The sequence below is a fragment of the Sarcophilus harrisii genome, chromosome 5 (assembly GCF_902635505.1).
Source record: "Sarcophilus harrisii chromosome 5, mSarHar1.11, whole genome shotgun sequence".
NCBI classification, from domain to species: Eukaryota; Metazoa; Chordata; class Mammalia; order Dasyuromorphia; family Dasyuridae; genus Sarcophilus; species Sarcophilus harrisii.
This window is the reverse complement of record NC_045430.1, coordinates 60,479,192-60,497,915: the sequence shown is the minus strand read 5'-3', so window position 1 is coordinate 60,497,915 and position 18,724 is coordinate 60,479,192. Positions and strand designations below refer to the sequence as shown.

General features: G+C 38.3%; 1 protein-coding gene across 4 annotated transcripts in view; it reads right to left on the bottom strand.

Moving 5' to 3' along the window:
- The window catches only part of IQSEC3 (IQ motif and Sec7 domain ArfGEF 3), a 158,441-nt gene extending 140,035 nt beyond the window's left edge, over positions 1 to 18,406 (bottom strand). For all 4 annotated transcript variants that reach the window (XM_031939388.1, XM_031939389.1, XM_031939391.1 and 1 more), the window contains exon 1: positions 17,705 to 18,406. In XM_031939388.1, the coding sequence (XP_031795248.1) occupies positions 17,705 to 18,285 (581 nt within the window). In that variant the 5' untranslated portion in view covers positions 18,286 to 18,406. The remainder of the gene's footprint in view (positions 1 to 17,704) is intronic.
- Between the last annotated feature and the right edge of the window lie 318 nt (positions 18,407 to 18,724).

The window sequence follows — 18,724 nt, the reverse complement described above, 5'->3', positions numbered from 1 at the left end:
TTAAGTACTTTTACAAATATTATCTCCTGTGATCCTCACAGCAATTCTGTGTGGTAGGGGTTCTCATTATCCCCATTTATAGTTGAAGAAACTGAGACAAGCAGAGGTGACTTATTCAGGGTCTCACAGCTAGTAAATGACACTGCATTTGATCTAAGCCCTTTCTGACTCCAGGTACCAGTAGAAGAGAAAAAGGCCTGAATAAGGATAGATTCAGTCTAAGTGGAAGATAATGGGTACAAAAGAGTGGTGAAAGTAAAATGGACAGATCTTGGCAAATGATAGGATGTAGTGGGCAGAGTAAAGGAGAGGGATGAGTCAAAGATGACTGTGAATTTTTAAGCCCAAGTAACTGGAAAAATGGTGGTGTCCTCAATAGAAATAGGGCAGTTGGAAAGAGAGATGGGCTAAGGGGAAAAATGATGAGTTCAGTTTGGGAAATCTCAAGTATGCAGTTCTGAAGAGATTTCTTGGTGTTTGGGACATTCATCTGTTGTTTGGAAATGTGAGCCTGGAGCTCAGGAGGATGAAAATTAGAAATAGAGCAAAGGGGGACTGGATCTGTGATTTCACAAGGAGAGGAAACTTCCAGGTGAAGAAGCTCCTCTAAATGCAAGTCCAAACTTCCTCTGCCCCTTGTAGCTTGAGAGAGCTGCTTAGAGCCCAAGTTCACATAGCCAGTATGATGTATCAGAGTGAAAACTAGAGCCCAGGTTTTCCTGATTCTGATTATCTCTCCATTATGCCATGATCCCTCTGATCATATATAGATGGTGAATCAAGCAAAAGAGTATATGGTAAGATACATTACTATTGATCAGTGAAATGCAAATGAAGACAACTCTGAAGTACCCCTACACACCTCTCAGATTAGCTAAAATGACAGGAAAAGATAATGATGAATGTTGGAGGGGATGTGGAGGGGACACAGATACATTGTTGGTGGAACTGTGGATGAATCTAACCATTCTGGGAGCAATTTGGAACTGTGCTCAAAAAGTTATCAAACTATGCATACCCTTTGATCTAGCAGTATTACTATTGGGCTTATATCCCAAAGAGATGTTAAAGGAGGGAAAGGGACCCACATGTACAAAAATGTTTATAATAGCCCTTTTCATAGTGGCTAGAAACTGGAAACTAAATGAATGCCCATCAGCTGGAGAATGACTGAATAAGTTATGGTATATGAATGTTATGGAATAGTATTGTTCTGTAAGAAATGGCCAGCAGGATGATTTCAGAGATGCCTGGAGAGACTTATATGAACTGATGCTGAGTGAAATGAGCAGAACCAGGAGATCATTGTACAAGGCAACAGCAAGATTATAAGGAAATCAATTCTGATGGACGTGGCTCTTTGCCCCAGTGAAATGATTCAGGCCAGTTTCAATGATCTTGGGAGCTGAAGGTGGATCACAATATAACATTCTCACTCTTTTTGTTGTTGTTCACTTGCATTTTGTTTTCTTACTCATTCTCTTTCCTTTTTGATCTGATTTTTTTTGTGCAGCAAGGTAATTGTATAAATATGTTTACATATATTGGATTTAACATATATTTTAGCATGGATAACATATATTGGGTTGCTTACCATCTGGGGGAAGGAGAAAGTCTTTGTTGAACACAAGTCTATGTTGAAAGTCAATGTTGAAAAATTATTTGTGCATATGTTTTGAAAATAAAACGCTTTAATTAAAAAAGGGTATATGGTAAGAGAAGAGAAAAGAGTCCAGAACAGAGCCATTCTTGCGTAACAGATGAAAGGAAGAAGAGAAAAAAGCAAAAAGGACTTTAAGAACCAGTGGAACAAAAAGGAGAGGATTCTGGAAGGAGCAATGTCATGGAAGCCAAGAGGAGAAATAGTATCCAAGTTGATAGTAATTGCCAGCAGTGTCTAAAAGTGGAAAAAGGTCAAGGAGGATGAGACCTGAGAAAAGGCTATGAAATTTAGTAATTAAATCTTTGGCGACCTTTGAAAGAGATGTTTTGGTAGAATTGTAAGGTCAGGAGCCAGTAGACAATAAATATAAACATAATCTTGTAGCATAGACATTTTAATAATAAGTTAATAGGTAAAGAATGAGTAAAGACCAAAAAGAAGTTAGAGAAGTAGGACCATGAAAGCATAGTATCATGGTAGGCAAGGGAAGGGAAAGAATTAAGAAGGAAGCCAATAGTGTTGAGTGTTACAGAAAGGTCAAAGAATATAAATACTAAAATGAGGCTATTGTTTTGGAGATATTTATTAATTTGGTTTATTATTTGGTGATATGGTTAAATGACCTTGGAAAAAGACAATGGTGAGAGTAGGAAACAGTTTACAAAAGGGATGAGGTATGAATGGTAAAGAAGTCGATGGATCAAGTGTAAACTCTTCTTTCTGTGATTTTGGCCTTGAGGGAAAAGAGAGAGTTGGGATAACATATATAAAAAGTAACTTGGTCAAGGGAAAGTATTTTTTAAGAATAAAAGAGACTCAAACATATTTGGTGGGCCAAGATTAGAGAAGAAAAACTGATGATGCAAGAGAGAGATGACTCTTATAGCAAGCTTTCAGAGAAGGCAAGAGGTGATATAATAAAAGGTACAAGTGTTTCAATTAACCACAGAAAGGAAGTGGTCACTTCTTAGAATGAAGGGAATGAGATGAGATTTTACAAGAGTGAAAGAAGTAAGCTAAAGTTCAATCTAAATGGTTTCAATCTTCTCAATAGAGAAAAGAATTCAGAGCCTCTCTTAGTCAACAATTCTGGGAATCTCATAGTGCTGGTTGTTTTTTGGAATTCCTCTGGATTTTTTTTTCCTGCTGCAAACTAAGCCTAATTTCTCTCTGAAAAATATAATATAAACTTGAATCTTATAATATCTCTTTTCTTATTTTTATTTTTTCAATTATTTTCTATTATTAAGTGCTTATTTTTTCTCTCCCTACTACAATTTAAAATAAAAACAATATTCATAATATACATACCTAGTCAATCAAAAACAAAATTTTACATTGTTCATGTCTTATTCTACATCTTGAATTATCACCTTTCTGTCAATATATGATAATATAGATCAACATTTATTTTCTAGTATCACAGTTGTATCATTGTATTGATCAAAGATTCCAAGTTTTTCAAAGTTGTCTTTACAATGCTAATACTTTTATTGTTAGTTGCAGACTCTGATTTTGAGCACTTTAGATTTAAAATGTACTTGCCTAGAATTAGTAAGTTAGGGACAAAGAGCAGATGAGAACTAAAGAATGTGGAACCCCAGACAAGAACTGGAAAGTCAGTAGATTTTAATAAAATAAAAAGAAAAATTACTATTGTCTACATATTCTCAATACATATAAGGATATGTATTGGTCTACATATTCTTTCTTATATTATCATCTTACATTATATTTCAAACAGTTAATAAAGAATAGCAGCATCCTCCCAGAACAACAGTACTACTTCCCACCTAGTCCTGTAAAGCCAAAATCTAGAGGGGCAGGACAGGAGCCCATCGTTCTCATCACCAGCAAACCACTCCATAGCAACTATTACCAATGGGCAGGCAAGCCAGCCTAGATGAAAGAAACTAAACACCTGAGGGGGAGATGCATGTGCCAAATACATCAAACAATCACCACCCCAACTATTACATCCTCTTGAATCCTGATGAGGCAATTCATGAGTCATAATTCCCTACTTTGCCATCTCTCCCCAAGACCTCCAATCTGATTTTCTCCATCTCTGGAATGACAGCTTCTCTAAAACTTTCCCCGACAATTAATGGTCTCAGGACCCCATACCCAGTGCTATACTTCTTTTTAACTACAACAAGTTTTCCCTTTAGCTGAGTACTTAGAGACAAGAATCCAGGCACTAGAATAACATGAATCTGAGGGGTCCATCAGCTTCCCTTCCTTGACATGCTGGAATTCTTTTATTTCTCTTCCTCCCTGATCTCATGTGTCAGAGAACACCAGCCTGCACTGGTAGTAAGCATATATTCTACCTCAAGTTTCAACAAAGTCTCATGAAAAGTCCCCAAGGAGAAAAAAGAAGCATTATAAAAATAAATGCTATGAAAAATCTAGAAAGGAGACCATGTTCATCTCATTCCTTAGACCCTTTGCTTAATTTCTTTCATTTCCTAGAATTATGGAAGAACATGTCCTTTTGCATAGATACCGTGAAGAATAGCCTTTACAAGTTTATACCCATTTTTTCCTACATCCCAACTCTATACATCTATCTCTGAAAGAAATTTTAATGGTAAAATTTGGAATTTTATGTATATACACACACACACATATGTATGAATGACAATGGTAAGTACTAACCGATATGGCTAATCCTGTTTATGTATTTATACTATTTACACTTGATATTAAGTGGTAAAAAGAATACTAGACTAAGAATCCTTAGCTAATTGTAGGAATTTAGGCAAGTTAATACCTATTCTAGGCCTTAATATTGCCAATTTGTTAAATATAGAGATAGAAAGAAAGCAAAGAAAGATGAAAAGGTCCTATATGTACAAAAGATTTGTGATAGGAAAGAAGTGGAAACTAAGAAGTACCCTTCAGTTGGAAAATGGATAAAGAAAGCATAGTATATGGATGTAATAAATTACTGTTAGGCTATAAAAAATAATTAAAGAGATAATTTCAGAGAAACCTGATGAAATTGGTATGAATGGATGCAGAGTGAAATATTCTGTACCCAGAGAACAATTTATATTATGAAAACAATGTAAAAATTCTTAAGAAATCTAATCAACAAAATAATCAACTGTGATTCCAGAGATAAAAGATGGACTAATATGCAGAATAAGACACATTTTTATACATCACCAATCTGATAATAAGGTGGTAGAGGCAGGACTAGCTAGAATCAGTTCAACTCAGCTAGAATAGAGCACTGTCCTCTATTTTTAAATCTGTTGTCTTCTTGTCCTATCACTGTTCATACTTTACAAAACCCTAATGCTGGATTATTTTTACCATCTGCCTCCTCACATATTGTTGAATGAAGCTAAGAGGAGTCACCTGATGCAGTTGACTGGACCCACTGAAAATTCAAATAGTCTAATCTCAACTGGGTATTCACTGAAGCAATGCAATTTTTTTTTACTAGTTCTTACATGATTCTCTATAACTCTCTTCACAGAGATTCTTCCAAACTTTTCAAACTTCTCGCTCTCCTCTCATCCAAGGATCTCATCTCATACTTTACTGAGAAAAATGCACAAAAATTCACCATGGGCTCGTCTTTCTCTCCAATATTCATCTCATCTCAAAATCCCTTGTCATCATTACTTATTCTTTTCTCCTTTGCTATAGTGTGTAAAAACAAGTGACTCTTTCTCCTAGTCCAGGCTAACCCTTCGACAAAAACTTTGTGGCATTTGACATTTGTGACCCTCCCCTCTATACCCACTACTCTTTCTTCTCTGAGTTTTTGTAATATTCTCTTCTCTTGCTTGTCTAACTCCTTCCTTCTCAGTCTCCTTAGCTAGTTTTATAGCTATATCCTACTCCCTAACTAGAGGTATGTCACAAGTCTCTCTCTAGGCTTTCTTTATTTTTTTTCACTTGATGCAGATTTAAATATCATCTTTATACAAATGATTTCCAGACCTATATATCTAGTCCCAATCTCTCTCCTGAACTCTAGTCCCTCATTATCAACTATCTATTGGATATTTCAATGTCCCACAGACATTTCAAACACATGTACAAAACAGAAAAGATTTCTTTCTTTAAAAATCCACCCTACTTTTTTGTGAAGGCTAACAGGATTATATGAATTGCCTAGGGAAACACAATTGGAATCTGAGTCGGAGTTGAACTTCTGTTCTCCTAGTTCCAGGGTCAGTGCCCCTCTGCACCCACCCAGTTGCCCCTCCACTTCTAAACTCTGTTTTTTCAAGAGTATCACAATTCTTCCAATCTCCCAGATTTACAAACTCAGTATTATTCTTGACACTTTACTCTCCTAAATCCTTCATATTTGATCAGTTGCCAAATCTAGCCATTTTTCTTTCTATAATATCTCTCAAATCCAAGGTGACAGTGAATAGAGCACTAGGTCTGGAGTCAGGAAGTCCTGATTCAAATTTCATCTCAGACTCTTAATTGTTGTGTGACCCTGAACAAGCCATTAAATTTCTATTTGCCTCAATTGTAAAACGGGAATAATAATAGCACCTACATCATAAGGTTGTAAGGATCAAATAAAATATTCATAAAGCCCTTAGCCCAGTGCCTGGCATATAGTAGACACTATAGACTATATAAATGTCTATTCCCTCCCTCCACCCCCTCAGTCCCTTCTTTCTTCTCATAAAGCCAAAATCTTATTTTAGGTCCTCATCACTTCTCTCCTGGAGTATTGCAATAACCTCCAAATTTCTTTCCCTGCCTCAAGTCTCTGACTACCTCAATCTACCAACACAAACTACCAAAGTGATCTTTCTTTTCTTTTCTTTCTTTTTTTTTTTTTTTTTTTTTTTTTTTGCTGAGGTAGCTGGAGTGAAGTGACTTGCCCAGGGTCACACAGCTAGGAAGTAAAAGTGATTTTTCTTAACCTCTCAAACCTTATGTTAGGCTCCCCTATTCCTCTAGGATAAAACAAAAACTCCTCTGACTTTCAAAGTTCTTCACAACCTGGCTTCAAACTACCTTTTTGCTTCATCACATATTCTTCTTCTTTCTTCTCTTATTTACTCTTTTTACTGTTCCTCAACTACAACATTCCATCTTTCCTCTCTGAGCTATCCTGTCATCCCTCATGCCTGGAATACTCTTTCTCCTGATATTTGCTTCATGCTAATCAATCAAGAAGCATTTATGGAATATTTACTAAATCCTAGGGGTTGGAGTTACAAATACAAAGAATGAAACAATGCTTACTCTCAAGGAGCTAACATTCTAAGACTACAAATATGTATTATATACATATGTACATCTATACAAACATTTTTAAACATATATATGAATTAAATATGAATATGGGAGAACATTAGTAGTTGTAAGAGATTAGGAAAATCTTCTTGTAGAAAGTGGTACTTGAAGGGAGAAAGATTATATGAGGCAAAAGTAATGAGACAGCGAATTTCTAGTATAGAGATGGATACTGAAAAGACAAAGAGAGGGGATACCTAAAGTATAGTGAATGAGTAACAGAATGAAGGCCAATTTGGCTGGATCACAGAATGAGGAAAAGAGAATGATGTATAATGAGGCTGGAAAGATATGTTGGAACCAGGTTTTGAAGGATTATAGAATTCCCTAAATCCTCTAAGACACAGTTCAAGTGCCAACTGCTACATGCAATCTTTTTTTTTTGATCCCCATAATTGCTTGTACTCTCTCTCAAATATCTTATACTTATTTTGTATATATATCACGTGCGTGTGCTCCTCTGATAGAGCATAAGCTTCTTGAGGGTAGGGACAACTTAATTTTTATCTTTATATTCCAAGTTCCTGGCACAATATCTGACACAGAGTAGAGCTTAGTAAATACTTGATTATTGACTGATTGATCAAGGATGATGTAGCTATCTATAAGGGCCAAATTTGTAAGGGTAGCCTATGTTATTTGGCAGTACTGTCTCTAAAGTCAATGCAACTAGAGTAGACTAGTGTGCTTTGTCTCCTCCTTCACTACCTTTAACTCTTGTTCTTACTCTCTGATCAGATCAAATACTCTCTGAATCAGATATGTATCAGATAAGGAGATCTTAGCAGCTGCATATGATATTTACTGTACTACTTCAAAAGTGTGGCAAGTAAGCATGCTGTAGAGCAATCTGTGTCTGATGAAGTCACACTGGTTTATATGTTTCTGGAGGGCATATGCCATTTCTTCTATATGCTTATATGTGCCTCTTCTGTTTTCTCCATTAAACATGAATTCTCTGGAACCAGGGACTCTGTTATTTCCATATACTGCAAAATCAAATTCAGATTTTTACACATAATGGGCATTCAAAATATAGAGTTGATCGATAAAAATGACCTATATATACCTAATAGCTGTCTTGATGTAAACTGCCCCCCCCAAGACAAATCAGTCTGAATATATGTGAAATAGCCTTTTTTTGAGGCAATATCAATCAATAACAATTCACAGGGATAGGAACATTTATTGTCTTGAGAATCTTGAACTCCTTAGGCTCAAAAGGGTTAGACCCCTTGGACTCTAGCTGTTATCTAATTTATTTAATCCAATGAGACAATATTTGAAAAAAGCACTTAGCACAATGACTGGCACATAGGTACCAAATATATGCTTGTTCCTTTCCCTCCTTTACTATCCCTTCTCTATCCCATTTTTCTTTTTTTTTGAAGAAGGAGTTCAAATAACTATCTAAAATTTATTCTTAAAGGATTGGAGAATCAAGAGAAGGAGAACAATCTTACCTATTTGTAGAATAAATAGAAGGAGGAAGAGAATGAGAGTGAAAGTTGTAAAGGAAGGGAGGAGGGAAGGAAGAGAGTAAGAAAGAAGAAGAAAGAGTAGGGCAAGATAAGAAGAAGAAGAGGAGAAAAGAAAAAACAGAGAAAGAGGGAGGAAAGGTAGAAAAAAGAAGAATGAACAAGGAGATAAAAGGAGAAAGGGAAATAAGAAAGGGAGGTAAAGAAGAGAGAAACAGGAGAAGTGGAAAGAGAAGGAGAAATGAGAAGAACTGGAACAATAGTAATAGAAAAAAATAAAGGGAGAAGACGAGAGTGAAAGAGATAAGGGAATAGAAAGAGAAGGAATGAAAAAGGAGATGGAAAGAGTGAAAAAAGAGATTAAAATTTTAAAAGGTGACCCTTTCAGATTTTTCATGTTTGTCAATGTATAATTTGAGAAAAGAACCCCCAAAGATCCAAAGTAAAGATGGCCACAATATTCTATTACCTAGCATCTAATTTGAACATAAATGACTGGAGGACTTTGGTATTGATAGTTGGAAAATTAAGAAAGTCAGAACTGTTTTGTGATTATTGGACAAATTTACATTGCCTCATTATGACTTAGCAGAAATGAGAATTTGATAGATCACTACAAGTTAGAAGTTTCTCATTGAAACATCCAGTTTTGGATCAGTATAGTAGGGTAAAAAAAAAGACCCGAGCCTGATGAGTACACTGAGTCCAACAAGAGAGCAGAACTAGAAAAGATCAACAAATTACAGCCTAAAGGTCTCTGTCCTTTCTGAAAGAGCACTTCAGCTGAAAGAACTATAAATGTATAGTAATAATTCAACTGAAAGGAGCATTGTAACATTTTAAGTGAAAATGGCATTGTAACACTCTGCCAAGTCAGAGCATTCTACGACTTCAGCAGTGAAGAGTTTCCCTACCCAACAGAGAGGCAGCCAGTTTAGTGATACAGAAGTCCAACCATGAAGCAGCCATCTAGCTTTGAAACTGCCCAACTTAGAAGCAGAGCCATCTATCTATCCAACACCAAAGCTACACCCATCAATAAACTTATATATGAGTTCTTTCTGAGGCAAAGAAATAACATAATTGGCCACAGTTCCAAAGGTATGAATTGTTCTGGGCAAATGTGCTTTCTATCTTTGTGTCTCATTTTCATGATACTTTTAAGCTTAGGAACATTATCCCAAATAGATACTTTGTGTATTGGATTGGAGATTTATGGGTGGCAGGTAGCACAGTGGATATAGTAGCAGGTCTGGATCCAGGAAGATCTTCCTGAGTTCAATCTGACCTCAGACACTTAGTAGCTGTGTGAGCCTGGGTAAATCAGTTCTTCATCTGCAAAATGAGCTGGAGAAGGAAACAGCATTACCCTCTAGTAACATTGCCCCCCAAAATCTCAAAGCCCAACAAACCCAAATGAGGTCACAAAGAGTTGGACCTGACTGAACAACTAAACGACAACATATGTTATGGTATAATTATTTTTGCTTTGCCTTCTATTTAGTAAATATTTTAAATGAGTTAATGGCATCAGCTGATTTGTTCAATGGGAAACATACCACAGTGTAGCTTAAGGAACACAGTATACAGTAGTAAGAACATAGTCACCCACAAATATTACCCCTTGAACTTTGAGAAGACTGGTTACAGCTATCAAAATTTCTTTTTGGAAACCCCAACTTGCCAATATTGGTGCAGGTTGGTTTAATGGATTGTTCCAGAGAAATAAAAAGAGTAGGTGGGCCTTCACTATAGAAAGAATATAACATAGAGGGAGAGGGAGAAAAGGAGAAGAGAGTAAATGGAGAAAAGGGGGAGAGAGAAAAAGTAAAAAAGAGAAAAGAAGATAATAAAGAAGAAAAGGAAAACAGAGGGGAAAGAAGAGGGAAAGGCTAAGAACCATTAGCCAATAGTTAAATAATGAAGTATATGAACAATTTTCAAAAAAATTCAATTGAATATATAGCATCATCTCTGAGTTCACTCTCCTAACTCATACTATCACTGACAGATTCATTCTCTAGAGAAGCACCTCTTACTGGGCTTTCTAGACTCACTACAGTCTTCATTCCCTCCAGCTTCAAGTTTGACTGAGTGTTATAGTTCTATTTTCAACTGGAGTGTTACAGTTCTTTTTTCAGCTTGAGTATTGCTGTACTCTTTTAGAAAGGGCAATAGCACTTTACCCTAGGTTTGGCGTGCACCTCTCTTCTTTTACTCCCTCAAGTTCTGTGCTCTAAGGTTTATCACATTCAGATAGAAAGTAGAAACACATCTAGGTTTTCCTATTCAATAGTCCACCTGCGTCAGATTAGAGTTCTCTCCACAAGAGACGCTCTCTGTTTTTATGGTGAATATTTTACTTGTAAGCAAGTAACTAGTTTTTGATGCATCTTATGCAGAGGACTGCCCAGAGAGAGGAATTTTGTTGTACAATTATGTTTGAGTCTTCTTTAGAGTTTCTTGGAAAAGATACTAGAACGATTTCCCATTTCCTTCTCCAGCTCATTTTACAGATGAGAAATTGAGGTAAACAGGGTTAAATGAATTGCCCTGGGTCACACAACTAATAAGTGTCTGAAGCAAGATTTGAATTCAGGAAAATGAGTCTTCCTGACTTCAGACCCTGCATTGTAGCCACCTACCTGCTCCCAAAAGAAGAATAAAGTCAGCCAATATTCTGAGAAACAAGTTCATTGCCTCTGCTTGCCTTTCCTTATGTAATTCAACTATCTTAACCTTATACCCCTTCTAAATAAGAAGTGCTTCTTTTAAATCTGAAAGTGTCTTCCTTTTACATTTCATTACTTCTGTCTTTTGTCACTTCTAATCTTCAGCTTTGCTGAAGTCCAAACAGGTTTGCATTAGAAGAAGCTACTGCTGTAGTATCTACCATGGCCACCCCGGTGTGAATTAAAATTTGAAATGGAGGCATCATGACTGTCCAGATGTCTGGAGATAATTTTCTTGTTGGCTTTTAACCCAATCCTTCCCTCATTTGGATATTTTGAGATATTTGCTCTGGAGAGAAATTGCTAGTCCACCATTCCATTCCATGCTATTTTTTTTTTTTTAATGTAGCTAGAAGCAGAGAGGTTCATTATCGTTTGGTGCAGGTCCAGTGTCACTCTAGCCCCATCTGGGTGCAGAATGAGCTGGACCAAAGCCTGGATGGCTGCAATGGTAAATATATGTAAATCTGCAATGGAAATGAGATTAGAACACTATTGTTGCAGAGGAGTAATGCAAAACCAACAGGATGATATTAGGAGATATAACAGTGCTACTGTGAAACCTCAGTAACTAATGAAATTGGTTTGACAAAGGAATTCCAGCTACTGGAGATTCCCCCATATTTTCTCCAATTGTCGTAGGGCTAATTTACATGAGTTTCCATCACATAATTTCTTCTCTACTCCTTCTCCATGTTTCCCAGGAAAAATGAAAGTTGTAAGAAAGATTGTCAGGAAGGTGAAACAATTTCTTTACAATTTAGTTATGTACAATACTTCTACAGTTATTCACTTTATTATGCTTTCATAAATCACTTGTCAATCTTGTCTACTGGAAACAGAAGATTTCCCAAATGTAGAAAAGGGGTTCAGAGCCAAATAAAGAATTTTCACATTTCAGAATGTGAAATGATTTTCCACTTTCTCATTTCCTCACCCTTAGATCACTTGTGGATGTGACCAATACTATGCCACAAGCCTAGTAAACTTAGTCATATGGGAGGGAGAGTCAAAAAGTTTACAAATTGAGAACTCTGGTGAACAATGGAAATACTATGGCCTTTTTGTGATTTAAGATTTGCAAAAGGCTTCACATGTAGATCATTTAATCCTCATGTACCACTATGCTATTATTACTGTACTGATAAAGACAAAAATTGGTAAAAATGACTCAAATTCAGAAATATCCTTTCTTAGCCTCTGAGTCAAAGAGAGGTACCCCATATACCTTCCATTAGCATGATATACAACTAGTAAATATGCTTTTCCCCATGTTGCTTCTTCCTTTAGAATGTGAATTCCTTGAAAGGAGGGACAATGTTTTTGCCTTTCCTTGTATCCCCAGTGCTTGAAATAGAGTAGGTGCTTCTTGACTGATGCACTCATTATTCTGAGGTCTTTCTCTGTCTCTTTCCTATGAAGAGGAAGAAATTTATACAGAAAAGCTAATTTCTGTCCCTATGGTCAAAAATTTTATATCCAATAAATGATACTCCTTTAAATATTTTACTCTCTCCTTCATTATTGTATAATCTATTCATAGGTATAATATTAATGTGTATATATGTGTTTATATCATATATGTGTGTATCATATACAGTAGACAAATGTTTATGTATTTATGTGTGTATGCATTAGTGATCACTAACCCCTGTTGCATAAACAACTCTAACATTTTAGATAGAAGTTGGGTAAGCTAGTCAGTTTGAGAAAAGTAGGAGAAACATCTAGCCTCTAGTGAGAGGACTGAAAGGATGCTGACATAGTAAGGACTTCTTCCTTGGAGATCCCTATTTTGTTCATTCTGTCACTATATTCATTATTCAGCTTGAAACTCATTTCAAGAAAAGATTGTAAATGAAAAAAGATTAATAACTTGAAGTGAATCAAAAACTCCCAAGACAAGAGAAGAAAAATGCATTGGGGCAGAAGTTAGCCTATAATAAAAGAATAAAAGCCGTTGCTTTCTGTAGAAACTATATTTTACACTCCTTTGTTGATGGACATACTGTCATTCCCATATACCTACTTCCCCATTCAGCAACTTGTTTATGAGTGAGGATATTTACAAAATAAGGAATCCCTCTCCTCTTCATTCATCACCAACCTTCCCATATCTATCATTTACATTACTCACATACATTAGTATATATTAAATGTAGAAACTACCTCCCATGGAGTTGTGTTATTGTCATAAGAGGAGCACATATACTATACTTACAAGAGATATTACTTATTTTTCTTTGTTATTCAGGAGGATTCATTCTAAGGTTGGAGTTCTGAAGGATGTACTCTTTTTCCAGAAATAACTATATTGTAGAGGCAAAAGGCATCAATAAAGATATTTTTAAAGAAAAAGAGAAAGTGGAATGGGAAAGGAGGGAAAGACTAAAAGAAAAAGAGTAGGAAAAAGAGAAAATAAAGAGAAAATGAAAAAAGGTAAGGGAGTAAAGGAAGGAGAAAAAAAAGGAGAAAAGGCAAGGGAAGAAAAAGGTAGCAAGATAGAAAAAAGAGGGGGAAAGAAAAAGGGAGGGAGAGATAGGAGCTAGGGAAGAAAAAATGAGAGCAAAAGAAAAAATAAATATAAAGAGTAGAAGAGAGAAGGGAAAGGAGAGGCAAACTAAGAAAAAGGGAGAATGGGATGAGTATATCTTCCTCACTTCTCCAAATTACATGGCTATTTTATTATCCTCTACTCTATATTAGTCCCCTGCTTGTAAGACCTCATAATGTAGATCTGCCCTGGTGTTAATGGATTCGAAGTGTTAATAGACCTAGGAATGATGGTGCCCAAGGCAGAGCAGAAGAATTTGCAACTTCCATAGACCATAGTGGACAAGAACTTTGCCATGTCAGGCTGTGATTCTGATTCCAGACAGAAAAAAAAAAATAATCAATTCTATGTGTTAGGAATCTTGATTGAAAAAACATTAAAATGATCAAATTATATTTCATGCTTTAGTTAAGAGGCCTGTAAATAGTGGAAGCCAAAGCTAGAAGGTATAAGGAAAAGAAATCTAGGCCCTCTAGATCTCCCTCTTGCCAGCTTCTATCCTTCTGTGACATCTCCACTCTGCTTTCTCCTATCATTCTACTCTCTTACTCCATAAACTGTTTTGTGCCTGACCCCCTAAGACATATTCTTTTGTTTCTCCAATAGCCTAAGGAAGGAAAGAAAGAGAAAGTTCAAACTGCATATTAATACAGATCGGGGGGTGATTAATTAGTTGGAAAGAGAGAAGCCCTTTATCTTCCCCAGTCACAGGCTTCCCTAAGCTCTTGCCTATATAGCAAGTGGGGGAACCTGGGGAGGAGAAAGATAAGTTGCATTTTGAGTTCTGTTTCCCAGACTCTCACCTTCCTAACCAACATTCTGCCCCACAAAGGCCAATGGCACTGCAGCAGGGATAAGGAGAAGATAGCAAGAATGTCAGGGGAAAAGAAAAATATGACTAAACTTCTCTCTGCTTCCTTGACAGCAGAGAATTCCGCAGGGAAGAACCACATAAAGAAGGGACACACACACACACACACACACACACACACACACACACTCACACACCAACACATTGTTCCTCTTGCTAAATTATATCCTGCACCATTGGTTATGGGTATTTGGGCAAAATAAGATGCAGAATGCTAAAATCTTGAGGAGGGAGTCTAGAGATTAGGATAGGCACCTTGAGAGATTTGGGGAATAGTAAAAAAAAAATGGTGATTGCTATGATTCTATGTGAAGACAGGCTGATTTGGGGCAGAAATGACAAGCTGGGAAAGTACCCTCTCTTCTAGAGAAAACTATGGCAGCTTTCTAAGTGGAAGTGATTTACAATGAGCCCAATCATATCTTGTTTCAAAACTGGAAGGGAAAAGTAGATTCAGGGAAACTTATGTATTCTTTTTCTTTCGTTGGTGGGTGACATGAAGATAAAATAGGAAGCTTCTTGAACAACACTGGGTTTCTAGCAGCAGTGTTTGGGTAGAAGAATTTGGGCTTCCTGTACCATCTAGGTTAACTAGCTGCTAGAAATAAACAGTAGGGCACCTTAATCCAGGGAAGCCATTGATTCTGGGCTATTGCTGACAATGCAATTCCCAGAAATAGAGTGGGAGAAATAGGATGTAGATTGGGGCTGACAATAGAGCAAAGGTAAGAAGAAAAGGTAAAATCACCCAAAAATATATAAAAACCTTTAGGGACAAGGAATCGATCAATCAGTAAAGCATGTTAGGTCTCTGTTAATTCACCTCCCTCACCCTGCCTCAGGACTGGCTCATAGAACTCTCTCTAAAAAGAATATTCCATCAAGCCATGAATGTGAAGGAGAAATCATTTCACTAAACTTTTCATTGCTTATGAAAAAGGAAAGACACAGGAGAAACTGGAAGGCCCAGGGTGGGGGTGGGGAATGGGAAGGGAGAGAAAGGGAAGTAGGAGGCAAAACTTTGAATCTAGTGAGGATCTGAGCAAAATTCTTCAGACTGCTCAGTCTTCCATATTGCTGAGATTTCCTAATCTTGTCTGCTTCCAACAGGCAAGAATGGACTCACTCAAAAGTGAATTGTTTTAGGCCAGGGGGCTAGGAGAAATGGTCAGATGTTAGAGAGAATAGATCTTAACTCAAGGTAAAGAAAAACTTCTTAAAAATTAGAGTTATCCCAGAGTGGAGTGGGCTGCCTTAGAAAATGGTGTTCCCTATAGCTATAAACTTCCTTTCTACAGCATGTTCTCCCTCTCTCCTTCTCCTACTTCACTTTTCTCCTTTATTTCCCATCATTTGGGGGCCTTTGGATAGCTTACATTGATCGTTCACCTGCTTTTACCCCCATTGTTCCTTAATACTCACAACTTCCAAAAAGGACTTTCATTTATTATTTCTAACCTTTGAATCTAAAGTGAATCCCTGGATTTAAAATAGAAAAATATGAATTGAAATTCTGATGCCATTACTTATTACTAACGTAGCTGGCAACTTTTTAGCCTCTCAAATCCCAAATCTCTTCATTTATAAAACAGAGTAGGACTAGATCATTTCTGATTTCCTTTTCAACTCTGATGTTCTGTGTTGTAATGATTCTGTGATCTTGTGTGAAATTCCAACTTAGAGCCTTAGAGTTCTAGCCTTCGAGCAAAAATGAGAAGAAAACACACATCAAGTTCCCCAAATTCTCCCACAGTTACCAAGTGTTTGAATGTAACCAGAACACAAATGGAATTATTGTCTCCCTTTCCTGACCTTCTCTAAGACCCACATGGACACAAACTCCCTCAGCATCACTGCCAAGAAAAATCAAATGCTTAACCCCTATGCATGTGCCTTCCATGAAGTCCTCCCATTGCCAATTCAGGAGAGGGAATATGGTACTATGGTACCTTCCTCATAACAAAGAAAAAATAAAAAGCTCCTTTCGTCACCTCTTTCCTAAGGGGAATAGTAGAAAAGCTCTCAGATAGCTTTAATGGGATAGAGAAAGAGCTTGTAGCCTTCATTACTTTCATCTTTAAAATCATTTCTGACTTGAAAACTCAAGTTGAGGAAGCCTGGATTTGTAGCTGCCAACTACAGAGATATGTATAACCAGCAAAAGTCAACCTTGTTTGTCAGATATTTCCCTCAACATCTATCCTTCATCAGCAAAGGGAAGTTCCCTGGATTGGCAATAATCAGCTATAACTAAAACATAGCTTTACAAATGGCTCAGTGGGCTGATTTTCTTTAGCCTCTTGTTGGCTGTTGTTTTTTTCAGGGGCAGGGTGACAACACAGTGAGAGGAAAGAATTTGACTATGCTGGAGTAACTCCCTGCTCTTATTCTCTCTGCCTCAATACGAAAGCTGATTTATTTTTTTTTCCTTTTGGGAGAAGTCCTGCTTGTTTTCTTTTCCACTGTTCCCAACTCGTTTACCTTAGCACATTCTTCTTGCTTGCCCATGCGTTCTCTCTCTTTTTCCTCTCCTCATATCTTTCCCTGTCTTCTTTACTCCATACCCCATCATATCCCAATTCTACTTTCTTTAGTCCCTTACTAATGTCCTCCACCTTACCTTTTCACCAAAAACCCTTCGCACAATCGTACTCCTTTATGGCCCCAACCTTTCTAAATCTTTCTACCTAAATTCTAAGTCCCTAAACATAGATCCTCTTTTCCCAAGATTATGCCCCCCCCAACTAGCCCCTATCCTTTGCCAACTACAGAATCAACCTTGCCCCTTCCACCTAACCATCTCTCAGTATCCTTAAATCACTGATGACTCTACGATTTCGCCTTTCATTCTCCTCACCTCAACTTAATCTAACACTAACCTCTACATTTCTTTCAAACACTAACGTCTTTCTTCTTCATCCCAAATCCCCTTGAGACACTCCTACTTACTTTAACCACAAAATACCCATCTTTCCCCCTTCACTTCAGATTCTTTTTGAGTCTCCAGCTTCCCCTTGCTAAGCTCCCCGTTTTCTTCACTGTCCCCCCGTTTTTTCCCTTGGCTCTCCTTTCTCATACTGTCCCCCTCCCCAGTGACCCTGGTCCCCTCTATCCACTCACTCAGGTCTCCTGCCTAGGACGCCCTTGCCTAGGGCGGCAGGGGGTTTGTGGGGGAGGAGGGTTCCAGCAGCAGCGCAACAAGGGGGGCGCTCCTTCTCCTTATCGGCAGCGGCTCCGGAGACCGCGGTATGCTGGTGGGGTGTTTGGGGTGTTAAAGCTCTGCTGGGGCCCGGCTGGGGCTGTGTTGCGAGCTGTCCGTGGTGCTGAGCTGGCTGCTGCAGCGGCGGCGGCGGCGGTTGCTGCGGCGGCGGCGCAGCCACTGCCAGCGGTGGCAGTGGGGCGATGGTAGAGAGCTGTCCCTGGTTCTGGGGAGGCTCGGGGGAACTGGCCGCAGCAGAAGCCTGGGAAGCCTGGAGCGGGGCTTGCGACTGGGGGACTAAGCTAGAGGGAGGATGGTTTTGCAGAAGCTGCTGCTGTTCCCACAGGCTGCGGTTCTCAGCGCTCAACTCGTCCAGCCGCTTTTCCAGTTCGTCTATGCGCTGGCGCTGGGTGTGGATGAGGCTTTGCTGGTTCTGCACGATGGCCGTGAGCTCTTTCAGATAGAGGACAGCACGCACCGGGTTCTCCAACAGGCTCTCCATGCCGGCCCGCCACCGCCTGCGCCCAGCCTGCGCCTTAGTGGCGGTGGAGAGCGAAGGAGTGCGGGGAGCGGAGGAGCCCGGGTAGAATGCGCCCCTCCCCTCCCTGTCCTTCCTCCCTCCCCACCACTGCCGCGTCATGGACACACACACACACACACATATATACACACACACACACACACACACACACGCATCCAAAGGGGCGGGACTCCGGCTCCAAACCCACCCATCTCTCTGAGGAGGATAGGCTTTCTGGAGGGCAAAGCTGGAAAGGGAAAGGAAGGAAGAAGCAGGAGAGGAAATCCAGAGAATTTATAGAGGAATAAATAATCTAAAGATAAGAGACTGGGCTCGGAGAGATCTAAGGAGAGGAAAAAAAAGAGGAAAATGAAATAAAATTAAGAGGTTTGGAGAAAGTAATGGGGGGGGGGGGGCTAAA